At 46.5% G+C, this 18982-nt stretch overlaps 1 protein-coding gene across 8 annotated transcripts in view; it reads left to right on the top strand.

Annotated features, from left to right (window-relative positions):
- The window catches only part of LOC138747011 (electroneutral sodium bicarbonate exchanger 1-like), a 243218-nt gene that overhangs the window by 61933 nt on the left and 162303 nt on the right, over positions 1 to 18982 (top strand). For 7 of the 8 annotated variants that reach the window (XM_069905848.1, XM_069905847.1, XM_069905849.1 and 4 more), the window contains exon 2: positions 7982 to 8066. In XM_069905848.1, coding sequence (XP_069761949.1) covers positions 7982 to 8066 — 85 coding nt within the window. The remainder of the gene's footprint in view (positions 1 to 7981; positions 8067 to 18982) is intronic. The other variant, XM_069905845.1, reaches the window with a different exon arrangement.

The following is an 18982-nucleotide window of genomic DNA, read 5'->3' as shown; positions in this document are numbered from 1 at the left end:
CGGATTGTTTGTTTCGAAATGGTGCCTCTCAGTAATGGGCTGTTGAAATGATCTTTTTCCTGTTCATTGTTGTAACAGGACCTTGCACTCAGGTTGTATGCACCAAAGGGTAAGAACTTTTTTTATTATTAATGATTCATAAAAAGCTTGCACATCTGAAGAAATATTTTTCGCAGAACTTGGCAGGTCAAGCAGCATCCATGAAAGGCAATAGACATGAAGGATTATGGCCCAAAATGTTGACTGTGTATTGCCTTAGATGCTTCCTGACCTGCTGTGTTCCTCCAGCATTTTGGGTGTTGCTCCAGTTTTCCAGCATTGCAGTGTCTCTTGTTTGCCAGTGAATGGGTGCACTCCTGTACTTAAATTAAAATTTTTAATTCACCGAACTTTTTAAACTTGGCAAACGAAAAGATTGCACTTAAGGGTGTACAATGCTAATTGCTATTTGTAGAAGTACCTGTATGTTTCTAACATTCTAAATGGTTTTAAGAGAACTCAAACACTGTAGAGCAAAAATACTACAGATGAAGCAACAAAAGGTCATGATTGTGGAATGCTTGCATTGGAACTTGGAACCTGTTTTAAGAGTGCTTTGTTGTTAAGACAAAAGGGAATCTGACCTCTGAACAAGTAATTCCAATAATGCACAATTTGCACTTCTGTCCTGTTTCATTTCTCCAACTGCTCAGATCAGAAAGTAAATGGAGTGAGTGAGCTCACGAACAATTGAGACAAAATGGTAAGATGACAGGCTGCCTCGCTTTCAGAAAAGTGATGTCATATTTCTCCAACCTTGAAACAGTTTCCTCTTGCAAGGATTAAAAACTCAACAATTTTTGGTTTTGAAACCTACAATAGCAATTTATCCCCTTCTAATTTTGGAATTGTTGATGACTGCACTGGCAGACATTAGCTAAATCAGTACAAAGGAAAGTGAAGCACAATCAGTTACACAAAGACTGAAGTTGCCGAGACTGAAGGTTTTTGCATCCAAAAGATGGACAGCATCCCTGTGTTGGTTGCTCGAACTGGGGGCAGGCTTGTGGCATGACAGCCTTTATGGGGAAGAAAGTAGGAGGAGTCATGAGTCAGCCAGTGAGAGCAGGGTCAACCAGAAAAGGTCATGATATTTCTTTTTTTTCTTTGGCTTGGCTTCGCGGACGAAGATTTATGGAGGGGTTCACGTCAGCTGTAGGCTTGTTTGTGGCTGACAAGTCCGATGTGGGACAGGCAGACACGGTTGCAGCGGTTGCAGGGGAAAATTGGTTGGTTGGAGTTGGGTATTGGGTTTTTCCTCCTTTGCCTTTTGTCAGTGAGGTGGGCTCTGCGGTCTTCTTCAAAGGAGGTTGCTGCCCGCCGAACTGTGAGGCGCCAAGATGCACGGTTTGAGGCGATATCAGCCCACTGGCGGTGGTCAATGTGGCAGGCACCAAGAGATTTCTTTAGGCAGTCCTTGTACATTTTCTTTGGTGCACCTCTGTCACGGTGGCCAGTGGAGAGCTCGCCATATAACACGATCTTGGGAAGGCGATGGTCCTCCCCAGCGCAGCTGGATCTTCAGCAACGTGGACTCGATGCTGTCGACCTCTCCCATCTCAAGTACTTCGACGTTAGGGATGAAAGCGCTCCAATGAATGTTGAGGATGGAGCGGAGACAACGCTGGTGGAAGCGTTCTAGGAGCCGTAGGTGATGCCGGTAGAGGACCCATGATTCGGAGCCGAACAGGAGTGTGGGTATGACAACGGCTCTGTGTACGCTTATCTTTGTGAGGTTTTTCAGTTGGTTGTTTTTCCAGACTCTTTTGTGTAGTCTTCCAAAGGCGCTATTTGCCTTGGCGAGTCTGTTGTCTATCTCGTTGTCGATCCTTGCATCAGATGAAATGGTGCAGCCGAGATAGGTAAACTGGTTGACCGTTTTGAGTTTTGTGTGCCCGATGGAGATGTGGGGGGGCTGGTAGTCATGGTGGGGAGCTGGCTGATGGCAAATATATACAGTAGTGGTTTCACCACATTCACCCCTCTCTTTTTAAAACAAACATCCGGTGGGGGGGTTGTGGTGTGGTTAACCGCCCCTCATAAGTTGTCTATCTGGTGGTGGTCTGACCTGCGAGTCCCTGTCCGGGGGTCAGTGGAGGTCTCTGCCAGTTTCGGCTGGTCCATCCTGGTTGGCCTAGCTAGAGTGCTTGGCTGGGTTTTGGGGGTGGGGGTGTGTGCATTGACCGTCAGGTTGGCAGGTGTGGTGAGCGTTGGGAAGGTGGGCTCTGGAAAGCTGGGGGGGTGGGGGGGAGGAGGGTACAGATGCTCCCGCATGTGCCAGGTCCCGGATAGACACCATGACCTTGCGTCCATCCAGGAATCCCATTTAAGCAAACTGGGTTCACGTGGAGCAGCTGGACCCTCTTCACCAGAGGGTCGGACTTGTGTGTCCTTGTGTGCATAAGGAGTAATACCGGCCCGAGGACATCATCCTGGTAGGTAATGTAGTTCCTGGGGAATGTAAACAGTCTCTCATGAGATGTCTGGTTGGTGGTTGTACATAGGAGGGACTGGATAGTGTGAACCACCTCTGGGAGGACCTCTTGCCAATGGGGGATGGGGAGGCCCTTGGCCTTTAAGGTCAGTAGTACTGCTTTCTAGACCATGTCGTTCTCCCGCTCCACCTGGCCATTCCCTTTGGGGTTATAGCTGGTGGTCCGGCTAGAGGTGATGCCCTTAAACAGTAAATATTGACGCAGCTTGTCGCTCATCAAAGATAAACCCCTATCGCTATGGAAATAGCAGGGGTATCCGAAAATGGTGAACAGGTTGTTCAGAGCCTTTATGACAGTGGCTGCAGTCGTGTCCAGGCAGGGGATTGCAAAGGGGAACTGTGAGTACTCATCGATGATGATGAAATACACATTGTGGTTTGTGGAGGGTAGGGGTCCTTTGTGAAGTCCATGCTTAGACGTTCAAAGGGGCGAGTGGCCTTGATGAGGTGTGACTAGTCAGGCTGGTAGAAACGCAGTTTTCACTCCACATTTCTGGTCTTTGATGGAGTAGGGGAGATTATGGGCCTTAATAAAGTGGAAAAAAAAGTGATCCTGGGGTGGCAGAGGTCATTATGCAGTGCCTGTAGGTGATCCATCTGCGCACTGGTGCAAGTCCCTTGAGATGGGGTATCCAAGGGCTTGATAAGCTTTCTGGGCCGGTACAGTATGTCTTAATTATAAGTGGAGAGCTCCGTCAGCAGAGTAAAATGCTTACTGGTGAGATGATGTCTCCAGAGCCGTACCACTTCAAAGATAGCCTGGGCCTCTTTCTTGATGGAGGAGTGCCAGATCTCGGGGCCCTGAAGGGGCACAAAAAAATGCTACAGGCTTACCTGTCTGGTTAAGTGTGGCAACCAGGGCAAAGTCAGATGCATTGCTCTCCACTTGGAATGGGATGGATTCGTCCACTGCATGCATCGCGGCCTTTGTGATGTCGGCTTTGATACAGTTGAATGCCTCGCAGGCTTCTGCTGACGGGGAAAATGGTAGCCCTGATGAGGGGTCGGACCATTTCCACTTAGCTGAGGACCCACTGAGCGTAATAAAAGTAAAAGCCCAGGCACCTTTTCAAGACCTTGAGGCAGAGGAGGAGTGGGAATTCTAGCAGGGGGTGCATGCAGTTGGGGTTGGGTCTGATGACTCCATTCTCCACAACGCAGTATAGTATAGCCAGTCGATGTGTGCTGAAGACACTTTCCTGTGTTATATGTCAGATTTGAGCGGTGTGGAGGAATTTCTGGAGGTTCCTAACATGGTCCTGCGTCCTGCTGGTCATGGCCACAAATGGTGACATTGTTGATGTATGGGAAAGTGGCCCGCAGCCCATGTTCGTACACCATCTAATCCATTTCCTTCTGAAAGACTGAAACTCTGTTCATGACTCCAAAGGGGACCCTCAGGAAGTGGTAAAACCAGCTATCCGTCTCAAAGGCGGAATACTGGTGATCTTCAAGGCGAATGGGGAGCTGGTGGTATGCGGACTTGAGGTCTATGGTGGAGAACACCTTGTACTGTGCGATCTGGTTCACCATGTCGGCTATGTGGAGCAGGGTATATGCATCCAGCCAGGTGAACCTATTGATGGTTTGGGATTAATTGATGACCATCGATGTTTCTCCCCACTCTTCACCACCACTACCTGGGTTCTCCAGGGGCTCATACTCTGTTCTGTCACCCCCTCAGCGAGGAGGCATCTCATTTAATAAATGCCCTGTCCCTGGTGCTATATCGTTGACGTTTAGTGGCAACGGGCTTACACTCGGGTGAGACTGGCGAACAGGTGGGGGGAGAGATCCACAGCATGGAGAAGAGTGCATGTCAGAAGCGTTGATTGGGTTTGGGGCTGACGGTCAGCCATGTGGTGAGGAGGGTGCGGGCAGTTTAAAAACTGCTCATTACAGACTGAGGGGAAGATGGAGCCCATCATACTCATGGTGATCCTCTTCACATTACACTGGAAATCTAATTCCAGTAGGATGGGTGCACAGAGCTGTGGCAGTACGAGGAGTTTAAAGTCCTTGTATACAATGCCCCGGATAGTCAGTGTTACTGTGCAACTGCCACGAATCTCTGGCAAGTGAGATTTGGACACCATGGTCACCATGGTGGCTCGTGGGCTTCACCCCAAGGGAGTAGTGCTGTACAGTATCTGGGTGAATGAAGCTTTCAGTGCTTCCACTGTCAAATAGGCAAATGGTGGGGTGGCCATTTACCTGGATGCCCATCATGAACCTGGAAAGTTGATGGGGTCTGTCCTGATTGACGGTTACCAATGCTAGCATCAGTTTATCGTTTGAGGAGTTCTGTGGCTGCTGGTGGTCCAGTAAGATGGCAGCCCTCATAGCGTGCATGCAGTCCCGTCATAGTTTGCCCGAAGAGAAGGGGAAGACATGATATAATCATGGGCAGCAGTCTCCGTGGCATGCATACGTGGCCATCCCAGGTCCCCGGAAGTGACGGCGGACATGACATAATCGAAGATGGCTACCCCCCACTCGCACACGGCACTGCTGGAACTCTGAATTGGTTTGGACTTGCAAACCTTTGCAAAGTGTCTTTTCTTCCCGCAGTTGGAACAGATGACATCTCTGGCAGGGCAGCATTTCCTCCGGTGCTTAGCCTGCCCGCAGAAGTAGCTAATGGCAGCAGCAGTCAGTTCAGAGCGAGAGGAAGCTTGCAATGCCACCTCCCAAGATGACAGCCACGAGCTCATTGGAGAATGATTCGGCATTGTGGATGGCTACATTGAGAGTGTTTGCCAGTTTGATGGCCTGAGGTATGTTTAATTGTCTCTGTTCGAGTAGCCTCTGCCTCGTAGTCGGAGTGGATGCCTGTTACATGGGTGTCTCTGATCAGCAGCTGTGTGTGCTGTTCTGCACTCACAGCCTGGCAGTTGCAGTCCCTCATGAGTTTCTGCAGAGCTCTGACAAAGTTGTTGAAAGTTTCCCCCAGTATCTGCCTGCATGAATGGAGTACATGCCACATGTAGACCTTGTTCAACTGAACTTTATACTGGTCCTTCAGGATATCCATCACAGGTTCGTATGTCTGGCAGTCCTGGACCATCCAGTAGACCCAGTGCCTGATGTATGAGTACAGCAGATGGAGATTGTCCTCATCGTTCTGGATAGCTGTGTAGGCAATGAGGAACTTTTCAAAGTAGTGGCACCTTGGGTTAATTTCCAGGTGATCCAACTTCATATATTTGCCTATGTTTACTGAAAAAATCTTGTAAATAAAATTGAAGCACGATCAATTACACAAAGACTGAAGTTGCTGAGACTAAAGGCTTTTATTTACAAGAGATGAACAGCATCCCTGTGTTGGTTGCTCACACTTACCCCCGGCATGAAAGCTTTTATGAGGAAGAAAGGGGGAGGAGTCATGAGCTGGTCAGTGAGAACAGGGTCAACTAGGAAAGGTCATGTCATTTACATATGGCAAATATATACAATAGTGGTTTCACCACAGAGAGATCAAATATTTGCAGCATTCTGTCTTGTCGATCAACTGACAAATTGGTCAAGAACCCTTTTTAACTGAAACATCATCCTTCAGGGAAGGACTATCACAATACAAGAAAATAAAATCTCTGCAGGTGTAATGCCTTTGACTATTGTCTGCTACTTCATGGCATTTTCCACTTTTTTTTTGTATGGATGTTTATTCCAAAGGTGCAATTTAAGTGTTGTCTTTTTTTCTCTTGTGGAGAATTTCTTAATTTGGTTTTATTCAGTGCTTGTTTCTACACTGATGGAGTACATTGTTTTCCCAACTTTTGGATTGTCAGCTGTCCATCCTTTACATGTGCTATTTCTTCTCTGGGAACCAAGACCTTGGTGGACTTAATGTAGCATTGACACTGAATCAGCACAAGTAGCCAACTGGATGTGTAGTCTTTGAAAGTCGGTACCAGAATCCTTGCTACTCTTGAATGCTTAAATGACTGACATTTGTAAATGTTTTTTTTTAAACTCTGAAGATTTTGGGAGTTTTAAAAACAATTGGTGGCCATACTACCACACTCTCCTTTTGAGTGCATGTGTTTGTGCAATATTGGACAGTTGAAAGGACAGAAGATATTGATGCCTGCTGAAGATTAAGCTCACATGACACTCACAGAACTTGTGTGGGGGGAAAAATATGGGAATGTTCTGGCTTAAATGTAAAAAATTTCTGCAAAGTTTAAATTCTCATATAGAGCAGGATGTGTTGAAAAATATCAGGAATATTAAAAAGAATCTTTGCAAAATCCAGTTACATGGATAGGAGGGGGTTGGAGGGTTATGGGCGGAGAATAGGGGGGATCTAGCGGAGTTGTTTGAGTGAACCGGCATAGACTTGAAGGGCTGAGATGGCCTGTTTCCATGCCATAAACTGTTTATGGTTATATGGTTATAATTCATTCCAACAAAATGATGAAAAGTATTGTCAAATATTTACTGTTGCAAAATGATATCTGGAAAGTTAGCGATATTGCTAGTTTTGGTTATGACATTTGTGTGCTGTGTTTGCAGATTCATGAAGTGCAGATGAGAGAATTATCAGCCAAGGGTGATATTTTTCATCTGTTCTTATGGAACTGATGGTAATCTTATTAGCAACAGAGGGTTGTGTGCATAAGGATGAGGCATATTTGTGCAAAAGAATGGAAAGTTGCTTCTCTTCATAACAATCAGTGTAGAATAGAGCTGTAATTTTTGTCCTGATGTTGTGAAATTGAAGTTTAGAATGAAAAGCTGGAGGGACTTGGTGAAGCAGCATCCATGGAGAGAAATGGGCAGTCAACATTTTGTACTAGGACCCTTTATAGAGTTCTTGTTTCTATAGTTTTCAACTTCACAGTGCATGTGTGAATTTTTCCATTTTCTCAGAAACACCAACTTTGCTTTCATTTTAATTGGGGATTCCAAACTCACTTGAATACAATAAAGATTGTACATATTAATTTCATCTATGGTCCACAGAGTCTATAAGAAGATTTGTAGTTTTGTGGTATGACTGGAATCTAGTTCTTGGGTAAAAAGGCAATTGCAGGACTTGGTATGCAAAAGCTAGCAAAGGCAGGGGATTGGTACATTTTAAAAAAATAAATTTAAAAAAATGAAATGCAGAACATCTGTTGGAATTTTCAAAATGTTATGTTCCAAAATGGCTGAGGGAGTTTAAAAGTTGACTTCGAGGTGGTTTCCTTACTATCCATGAAAAACATTGACATTTATTACACAATTTAAAGCCATATCCATTAATGATTGGGGTATAGCATGAATTCTTCTTTACTGAAACTTATTTTCTGGACAAAAGTTTAGTTATTTGTATCCTGTATTCCATCTGAATTTTTCCTGAAAAAAAACTGGGTTGTGCTGGGTAGCTGATGCATCAGGTACTGAACACTTATTTGAATGTATCAGTAATATTAAGACTTTGTGCATTGATTTCTGTTCCAGCAGAGACAAGATGAAGAGGCTGTGGTGGACCAAGGTGGAACGAGTTCCATTCTCAACATTCATTATGAACAAGAGGAGCTAGAAGGTATATTTGTGCATGCATAGTATTTTATAAATAGCTGACAAATGTGTTTGGAAATGGTTCCTAATAAGTAATTGTCAATAAGTTGTCAATTGTTCCTTGTCAATAAGTAATTGAAAAGCCGTATCATTATTTAGGATCAGAAGGCATTCAATTTTATTGGTGTACCAATATGGCTTGTTGTCTGCCATCTTGTCTCTCTAGTCCTTTGTATGGCACCTGCCAAATCATCTGTCTCTGCATTTGTTCATCATCCTTGACCCCTTACACTCTGTCCTCATTTTAGTGGCCATCTCTCCTTTGCTCTCCATCTTGAAGAGTGCTGCTCGGCCCGCTGAGTTCCTCCAGCAGATTGTTTGTTGCTCATGTTAACACACTGATTGGATGATCTAATATGCAGCTCATCTCCATGGCAATTTTGGCCTTTCCTTATTTTGGTTCTTTGTTCTATCCACCTTTCTCTCTTTCAACAAATGCTGCTGGACCTGATTGTTTCCAGCATTTTGTTTTCATTTCAGACTTCATGTATTTGCAGTTTTATACTATAAGACTTAGGAGCAGAATTGGGCCATTCAGCCCATTGACTCTGCTTTCATTCAAATCATGGCTGATGTATTTTTCCTTTTGACCCCTTTCTCCTCATTACCTTTGTTACTAATCAAGAACCTATCAACCTCTGTTTTAAATACTCCCAATTACTTGGCCTCCACGTCTGTCAGTGGCAACAAATTCCACAGATTCACCACTCTCTGAAGAAATTTCTCATCTCTGTTCTAAAGGGATGTCCTTTTATTGTGAGGCTGTGCCCTCTGGTCCTAGATTCTCCCAGTACTGGAAACCTCTCCATGCCCACTCTATCCATCCCTTTCAATATTCGGAATGTTTTGATGAGATCCTCCTTTGTTCTTCTAAACTCCAGCGAGTACAGGCCCAGAGCCACTAAATGCTCCTCAACTGTAAATCCTCTCACCTCTGGGATCATTCTTTTATATTGCCTCTGGACCTTCTCCAATGCCAGAACATCCTTCCTTAGATATGGGGCTCAAAACTGCTCCCAACACTGCAAATGTGGACTGACAAACACCTAGTATAGCCTCAGTATTACCTATTTGCGTTTGTACTCTACTCACGAAATGAATGCAAACATTGCATTTGCCTTCCTTATCACCAACTCAACCTGCAAGTTAACCTTTAGGGAATCCTGCACTGGGACTCTTAATTCCCTTTTGGTCCTGCTTTCTGAACTCTCTCTCCATTTAGAAAATAGTTGATTTTATTCTTTCTGCCAAAGTGAATGAATATACACTTCCCTACAGTCTATTTCATCTGCTACTTCTTTGCCCATTCTCCCAACCTATCCAAGTCCTGCTGCAGACTCCTTACTTGCTCAGTACTATCTGCTCCTCCACCTATTTTCATATCATCCACAAGGCCATCAATTCTGTCATAAAACTCATTTGTATACAATGTGAAAAGTAGCAGACCCAACACCATTCCTTAGTCAGTGGCAGCCAGACAGAAAAGGCCCCCTTTATTCCCACTCTTGCTTTCTGCCAGCTAATTCCATCCATGCTTGTACCTTTCCTGTAATACAATGGGCTCCTATCTTGTTTAATGTTTGTTTTTGATTTGATTTTTACTTCAGCTGTGATTTGTTTTAATGTGCTTGGAACTAATGCATGAATAGAAATGCTAATATGTCCAGAAAGCAATCTATGTTTTGGGCAGTGGGTGGTGGACACGTATGAAATCAGGAAGCTATGTGCTATCTCTTGTGATAACAAGACATTACAGGTCATTGAGTTTAATTGATCTTTTTGTCCCAGATGTATGACTAATGCACTGGACCTGAGTTATTTTTGGTCTTAGAAACAGCTTCCCATTCCCCTCTCTCTGACAAACTGTGTTCTGGTTGGCACTATTTTGCTGTTCACACAATACTATGTAGATTTATCTTAAAAAAAAAACTTTTACCAACCAACCCACTAACAAATTTTGGCTCTGGTTTAAAAAAAAAACACAACTCCCACCTCCCCCTTAAATCCTTCATTTAAAAAAACTTCCCCCCTTCCCTCTTTTTAAAAAAAAAGGAAAAGTCAAAAGAAGAAAAACTCACCAAGGTGGTACCTCCCTCTATAAACTGGGTGTGGTAAAAAACCACTAGAGGCAGATGATTTTGGAAGTTACAGTGCCATCACCCCAACCCCCCCCCCCAGCTGAATTTCATACATCTCAAAATTTCATTTAATTATCAATCTAATTCAATCCACCACCCCCACAACTCCACCAACTGCTCCCTGAACATTAACAACAGCAGCAGACTGATCTTCCTCAACTTTCTGATTCGATTGCTGATTTCAACCATTTTTCTTACTACTCCCATTCGCAGGACCATTACGCTTTGGAGATCCATTAGACTTGGATTTCTGTAATTCAGAACTCTGAGACTTGTCAGGCAAAGAATTGGCAAACGACAAAGCATCAGTTTCATCATCAAAGAATTCAACTTGTGAATCCCCAGAAAAAACCTTCAACACAGCAGGCTATCTAAAAGCAAACCGATAACCCTTTTTCCACAGCACTACTTTCGCCGAATTAAATTCTTTCCAACGACGCATCACATCGTGACTTAAATCTGGATTTTAAAAAAACTGTGTCCCTGGACCAGCATAGGACCTTGATTTCTGCCAGGCTTTCTGAATTGCCAATCGCAAAATTAATTCACGATCTTGATATCTTAAACAATGAACAAGAACTGCCCATGGAGGTTGATCAGGGAAGAGTTTTCTTCACAACGCTCTATGCGCTCTATCCAATACCAACCCCTCAGGAAAAGCATCCTCTCCCAACATTTCAGGTATCCATCTCCGAAAAATCTTCACCGGATCCGAACCTTCAATATCCTCCGGTAAACCTACTATTTTAACATTATTACATCTACTCTGATTTTCCAATGAATCAATCTTCTGCATAAGATCATGCTTCTGCACCTTCCAATCGTTAAACAATGTTTCAAATAGTCCATCTGCTCCGTATATCGAACAGCAGTATCAGTACAATCACAGAATGCTCGTTTGATATCCTTAAATTCCGTCTGAACCACATCCACTTCTCTTAAACATTTAACCACATCTTGCTTAATCGATGCCACTTCACCCCTTAATTCTGCAAATTGGAACTTATTTTCTTGAAAACCCTAAGAAACTTGAAGAGCCATAATATCCATTCTTCTCATAAAATCTTCTGAAACAGAAATTGTAGTATCTTCTTCCACCTGCACTGTTTTAAATGTCTGTAACATTGGAGACTTACTTCTAGAGATTTTAGAAAGTTTCTGAAGCATTTGAGGCCTACCTTTAATGAATCTAGCAGCCTTCAGTATTAAATCAAAATCTTCAAGGTATTCTTCCTCCTCTTCCTCTGGAGTATACATGGACCCCGGGTCAGCATGCCTTCCCCCACAGGCCTGACTCTTTCGGGCCGCTTGGGGAGGCCTGACCCTTTTGTCGGGGCCCACTCCAATGCAGCGCGCGTATGCGACCCTTCACACATGCTCAGTTTAGACTGAGCCCAGAGACCAGGGCCCAATATTTCCTCCACCGGGCTTGGCACATCGGCAGTCGCTCTGATGTGCTCGAGACTTCGATTGGATGTTGGGCCCCCGCACGCAAGGGGCTGCTCACAGCCCAGAGCACACTCAGTATCATGAGCGTGTCATTCATCAGATGAACAGGCAGCGGCGGCGCCAACTTGTGATGAGGGCACTGGAGTCAGCATTACCTTAGCCTGACTAGTCTTCGGAGTCCTCAGATGTTCCAAAATCGACCTCTGGGGATCCTTCTGCGAGGTAGGCTTCAATTCTTCTGCACTTTTTCTTGATGGTTAAGTTTTAAGGGCTCTCATTATAGTTGTTGAAACACTTCTAAAACTTGCAACAAGCAATTTTAATATTTTAACAGTTGTTAAATTTCGGGTTTTAAATATTCAACTGGGGAGAGATGGAATTCCACGTCTACTCCCTACGCCATCTTGCCACCTTGTATATTTTGGAGGGTGGGAAGAAACCAGAGCACTCACTACAAACAGTGCCCGATTCAAACCAGTGACTGGCACTGTAATTGAGCTAACTGCTACACTAATCGTGCCACCCAGGACCAGAACAAGTCAGTATGACACCAAGTGTTGTCATGCGATCAGTACTTGTAGAAGCTAGTTTGAGTGTTGCCTTTATTGTTTGTAAATGAAGTGTACTGAAACATTGGATGCCATCAGGTACTCATCGTTATCTTCTTCTTTGGCTTGGCTTCGCGGACGAAGATTTATGGAGGGGGTAAAAGTCCACGTCAGCTGCAGGCTAGTTTGTGGCTGACAAGTCCGATGCGGGACAGGCAGACACGGTTGCAGCGGCTGCAGGGGAAAATTGGTTGGTTGGGGTTGGGTGTTGGGTTTTTCCTCCTTTGCCTTTTGTCAGTGAGGTGGGCTCTGCGGTCTTCTTCAAAGGAGGTTGCTGCCCGCCAAACTGTGAGGCGCCAAGATGCACGGTTTGAGGCGATATCAGCCCACTGGCGGTGGTCAATGTGGCAGGCACCAAGAGATTTCTTTAGGCAGTCCTTGTACCTTTTCTTTGGTGCACCTCTGTCACAGTGGCCAGTGGAGAGCTCGCCATATAACACGATCTTGGGAAGGCGATGGTCCTCCATTCTGGAGACGTGACCCACCCAGCGCAGCTGGATCTTCAGCAGCGTGGACTCGATGCTGTCGACCTCTGCCATCTCGAGTACTTCGAAGTTAGGGATGAAAGCGCTCCAATGGATGTTGAGGATGGAGCGGAGACAACGCTGGTGGAAGCGTTGTAGGAGCCGTAGGTGATGCCGGTAGAGGACCCATGATTCGGAGCCGAACAGGAGTGTGGGTATGACAACGGCTCTGTATACGCTTATCTTTGTGAGGTTTTTCAGTTGGTTGTTTTTCCAGACTCTTTTGTGTAGTCTTCCAAAGGCGCTATTTACCTTGGCGAATCTGTTGTCTATCTCGTTGTCGATCCTTGCATCTGATGAAATGGTGCAGCCGAGATAGGTAAACTGGTTGACCGTTTTGAGTTTTGTGTGCCCGATGGAGATGTGGGGGGGCTGGTAGTCATGGTGGGGAGCTGGCTGATGGAGGACCTCAGTTTTCTTCAGGCTGACTTCCAGGCCAAACATTTTGGCAGTTTCCGCAAAGCAGGACGTCAAGCGCTGAAGAGCTGGCTCTGATTGAGCAACTAAAGCGGCATCGTCTGCAAAGAGTAGTTCACGGACAAGTTTCTCTTGTGTCTTGGTGTGAGCTTGCAGGCGCCTCAGATTGAAGAGACTGCCATCCGTGCGATACCGGATGTAAACAGCGTCTTCATTGTTGAGGTCTTTCATGGCTTGGTTCAGCATCATGCTGAAGAAGATTGAAAAGAGGGTTGGTGCGAGAACACAGCCTTGCTTCACGCCATCGTGGGGGGAAAACAACATGGTAGCCAATGCTCTGTCATGCCCCACGGGGCGTACATTATGTGGCCCTCGCCAAAGCATAGCAGCAAGACCCTGAGATCCCTGCTTATGGGACACTTATCTCCGGGTGGAGGACGTCCTCGTTGGCCTAGGTAACCTGACACTACTGTGCGACATTTCTACAGGCAGCCCCCACCTCATCATCCTGACTGCATGGTGGCGCCAGGTTTTCAAGGCCATCCGCAACCTGGTGCACCCCACAATCTGTGCCACAATCAAAATGGTGGCCAGCAGGTTTGTCTGGCATGGCCTCTGCAAACAGGTCAGCCAATGGGCCAAGACATGCATGAACTGTCAGTCCTCCAAAGTGCAGGTTCACACGAGAGTGCCCACGCAGACTTTTGAGCCGGTGCAGCCATGTACACATTGACATAGTGGGGCCATTATCTGTTTCCTGTGGGGCAAGATACCTCTTGACCATGGTTAACCGCTCCTTAAGGTGGCTGGAGGCGGTCCTGCTAGCTGATACCACCACAGAAATGTGCTCCAGGGCATTCATTGACACATGGGTGTCCCAATTCAGGGTCCCAGAGCACCTAACCTCAGACAGGGGGGCACAATTCATCTCTGGGCTCTGGGCAGCGCTGACTAATTTTCTGGGGACACAGCTCCACCATACCACAGTGTATCACCCTCAGGCCAACTGGTTGGTCGAGCGCTTCCACAGGCACCTCAAGGCAGCTTTAATGGCCTGGCTCAAGGGTCCCAACTGTGTGGGCGAACTACCTTGGGTCCTAGTGGGAATGCGTACTGCACCAAAGGAGGACTTCAATGCCTCAGCAGCAGAGATGGTCTACGGCGCATCTTTGATCATCCCAGGGGAGTTCCTGGCCCGGAGGACCCTGCGACGACCCTCAAGAAATTGCAGCGAAAACTGTGGTTCTTGATCCCACAGCAACTCCCTTCGTATGGCCAGCCCAAGCCCAAGCATAGCATCGTGAAGGAACTAAAAACTTGTCAGTACGTGTTTGTGAGGAGGGGTGCACACAGAGCACCCTTACAATGACCCTATGAGGGGCCCTACAGGGTCATTAGAGACAATTGTTCCACCTTCGTCCTTGGCATCGGCAGTCAGGAGGAGACTTTTACCGTCGATCCTCTGAAACCGGCATACCTGGACTGTAATGTGCCAGTCTCCACTCCTCTCCTATGATGCAGGGGCAGGCTGCTGACAATGTGCCAGTCACCAGTTTTGGGGGGTAGGGGGGTGGTGGGTTGTGTAGTGGCCCACGCACAGAGACACAGACCAGCCTGTAAAATAGCCAACAAATGCGGCAATTGCATGGACCTGGGGGTGAGACTAGCCGTCGTCCCAGGTGACCCTCCGCATGGCGGGAAGATGAGAACTCTGGTGAGAATGTCAGCCAATCCTAGGCTAGCACTCCGATGAAGCAGGGCCCTGATGTCAGTGCTAGGGCCTCATATAAGTGCAACGGCCAGTGCAGTAAACCAGTCTCGTTTTCTAAGGCTTCGGTGTGCATGTCTTTCTTCGTGCTCGCGTAGCGCGAACGCTCCAATACTATCATTTAAGGTTTTTGTGTATTAAACTCCAAGTTGCATACAGGTTAACCAAGCAGATTTATCTCCCACTGCTGAAATAGCCCTTTTAAATATATTGGAGTGTAGCGTGTGGCTACGGTTATAGCTCTGGGTTAGAGCTCTAGAGAAGACACGCACACTCAAGAGTATAAACAGTACTGATTTATTGGGTCATTCACTTTGCCTTATCTAGGCCTTGCTGCTATGTCATCAGCGGGCATGGCCTACTGATTGGTGCCTTAATGATCTGCTAATTGTCCGTGTCCATTGTGGCCTACGGAGGAAGGCTGTCTAGACCTGTGCTGCCTGCTCGATGTTGTGTTTGGACGTCGCTACTTGTGTCGGGCTGCGGGTCGCTATACGACCCCCCCCCCCCCAAAGAACCGCCAATCTGTGTGTTAGCTCTATCTTTGGGAGGCCTGCATCTGTGTCATGGGGCCATATAGGTGACCAGTTGGCTAGGGTCCAAATGTACTGGTTTGAGACGGTCTGCCTCCGATGTCTAGCATACAGGTGGTCCTATTGTGCTTGAGCACCCGGTAGGGTCCTTCATAAGGCCATTGAAATGGTGCTCAGTGAGCCCCTCATCTCCCAAAGATGTGTCTGCTGTCCTTTAAGTCTTTAGGGACAAAAGTTTTGGGATGCAGTTCATTTAGGGCCAGCGTGCCTAGTTTTTCTCTTAGGCGTGTCAGGGCCACTTCTTGCGGTTCATCCATTTTGGCCAGGAATTTGCCAGAGATGACCAGGGGTGTGCCGTAGACTATTTCCACTGCTAATGCATCAAAATCCTCTTTGGGAGCAGTGTCAATACCCAAGAGGACCCATGGGAGTTCATCGGCCCAGTTAGGGCCTGTGAGCTGGGCCATGATGGCTGCTTTGAGGTGCCTGTGCAACCTTTCCACCAACCAGTTGGCCTGAGGGTGGTACGCCATGGTATGTTGGAGCTGTGTTTCAAGGGTGTTGGCTAAGGCCAAAGACCTTGGGTGAACTGAGCCCCTCTGAAATCAGATGTTGTGGAATCCAAAACCATGCTACCCAGGTGTTCAGTAGGGCTCTGGTGCATGCTTCCATAGAAGTTTCTGCCTGGGGAACTGCTGCCAGCCGCCTAGTCAGACGATCCATCATTGTCGAGAGGTATTATGCTCCCTTTGATATTGGTAGGGGGCCCACAATGTCAATGTGCACATGGCTGAACCTTTGTCGGGCTGGCTCAAAACAAAGGGAAGAGGGCACTTTTGATGCCTGGCACTGCATGCAGGTCCTGGCCCACTGACTGACCTCTTTGCGAAGACAGTGCCATACATATCTGCTGGCTACCATCTTGACCGTAGTTCTGATGGCTGGGTGTGCCAGGTTGTGGACCACGTTTAAAATCTGTTTCCACCATGCTGCCGGCACTATAGGTCAAGGTCTTCCAGTCGAGGTGTCGCACAGAAGTGTCTGTACGCCTGCATCCTCTAGCTGGAGACCAGTTATTGCAGTCCTGTGTGTGGGGACATCGGGGTCTGATTGTTGTGCCTCCACCAGGGCTGCTTGTCGATTACTGAGGCAGGGGCTTCTATTGCCAGTATGGGTGGCTGTGATAGTGTACCGGCTACCATGTTTTTTTTTAAACTGGTGAGGTGTTTGATATCTATAGATATCTCAGATATATAGGACAGGTGCCTTTGTTGCCTGGCAGACCATGGGTCTGATACTTTGCTGAAAACAAAAGTGAGCGGCTTGTGGTCGGTAAACATAAGGAACTGTCTTCCCTCCAGGAAGTACATGAAGTGTCGGACCGCCAGATATAATGCTAGGTGCTCTCCATCAAAGGCACTGTACTTGAGCTCAGGTGGTCAGAGGTGCCTGGTAAAGAAAGCTAGAGGTGGCCATTGTACATCAACCAGCTGCTCAAGTACTCCCCAGACCACAGTGTTGGAAGCATCCACCATTGGGGCATCTGTCCTTGGATGCATCAGGAAAGTGGCATTGGCCAGGGCGTCTTTGGTTTTCTGGAAATCCTCATGCTTCCTGAGTCCATTCGATTTCTCTCTTTTGACCTGTCATCAGGGAGAATAAAGATCACATGATGTTGGCTGCTGCCAGTATGAAGCAGTGATAAAAGTTAACCATACCAGCGAGCTCTTGAAGGCCTTTTACTAAAGTTGGCTTTGCAAAAGTCCAGATGGCCTCCACCTTTTCAGGCAAAGGCTTGGCCCCATCTTTATTTATTCTGTGCCCCAGGAAATTGATTTCCTCTCACCCGAATTGGCACTTGGCTGGGTTGATTGTCCAACCAAATGTGAACAATTGTCTTATAGGGACCGCATGTGAGCAGTGTTTTTCAGTCCAAAGGGCATTTTGATAAACTCGAACAGTCTGAAAGGGTGATGATTGTGGTTTTGGCAATGTCCTCTTAGTGGACTGGGATCTGCTGATAGCCCCTGATGAAATCCACCATTGAGAAGATCCGTGCCCCTTGCAGATTGGCGGTGAAGTCCTGGATGTGGAGCACTGGATATCTGTCCAGTGTGATGGCCTCGTTGAGGCAGCAGTAATCCCCACAAGTTCTCCAACCCCCTGCCTCCTTGGGCACCATGTGGAGTGGGGAGACCCAGGGGCTGTCAGAGCGCCGCACGATGCCAAGTTCTTCCATTTTTAGAAACTCCTTTGCAAGGCGTAAAGGGTGGACCCTCCATGAAGATGTGGTGCCGCACCCCATGCTTAGGTTCTGTTGAGGTAAAAGTGAGGCGTTGTGATGGAAGGGAATTTGGTCACAATCCAAGTGAACTTATTGTGCGTGTTGGTTACTGACTGTAGGTGGGGTAGGGGGTGGTAAGCTTAGTTCTCTCAAGGGAGAGGGTCTTAAAAGTTTTGGCATGTACCAGTCTATGACCCTTGACATCCAGTGCGCCCTGAGGAAATCTGCCCCCAGTAGTGGCTATCGTACTGTAGATTCCGGTTCTTTTGGTGGATCACACGAAATGACTACCCAAACTTTCGTCCTGGTCAGACTCTTTTATTCTGCAGAATTGTGAGTCTCAGAGATGCTTTCTCTATGAAAGCTGGCAGAGAGACTGATCGTGTGTTTCAAAGTTATTCCTTTGTCTTGTTCAAACATGGGCCAAGTTACATTTGGTCCAATCAAAAGTTCACTCAATACATTCTTACCCAATGCAATTGGTACGAAGTACAAATTTCATTACTACATAAGATTGGCATCCTCTTATCAGACCTGCTCATTGATTGGTTCAGAGTAAATTCCTATAGTTATTCGTTGTGCTAATTGGTCCTTTTGAATTGCCATGGCTGCCTTACTAGAATGCTGCAAAACCTTAGCGACAATGTCACTAGCTGTTAACTCTTTCCTTTCTCATTCCCCCCCCCCCCCCACCCTTTTGTGATTTCATCACAACTTCCTAAGCAGTCATGGTGGTTTAGAAGCGGCATATCCCAACAAAGGGGTCATTGCACACTCGTCCCTAACCCACTATCGGCCACTTCCTCACTGCCTATTTCCCATACTCATCTATATTCCCCAGTCTCTAACACTCAACTTCTCAAAACTCCAATTCTAATTGAGCCTGTATCTCCTTCTCCTCCCACTGCTCAGTCTCCGCCTCTTCTAATTCCATCTTTTGCAGCATCATAGGGATGGGTGGGGTTACCCAAGTTTTAAAAAAAAAATAACTCTCTTAATGAGTGGCAACAAGCAGCATCCGGTCAAGAGGAGAATGACTAATACGTCTACTACAATCATCACAATCTCAGTCACCCATGAACCCCACAGTTCGCATGTAACCAGTTAAAGAAACGGTGGCCAGAAGCAGCTTTCTCCTTTAATTCTTGCCACATTTTCTT

Source organism: Narcine bancroftii, chromosome 12, assembly GCF_036971445.1.
Source record: "Narcine bancroftii isolate sNarBan1 chromosome 12, sNarBan1.hap1, whole genome shotgun sequence".
Taxonomy (NCBI): Eukaryota; Metazoa; Chordata; class Chondrichthyes; order Torpediniformes; family Narcinidae; genus Narcine; species Narcine bancroftii.
This window is presented reverse-complemented; position numbering and strand designations above follow the sequence as displayed.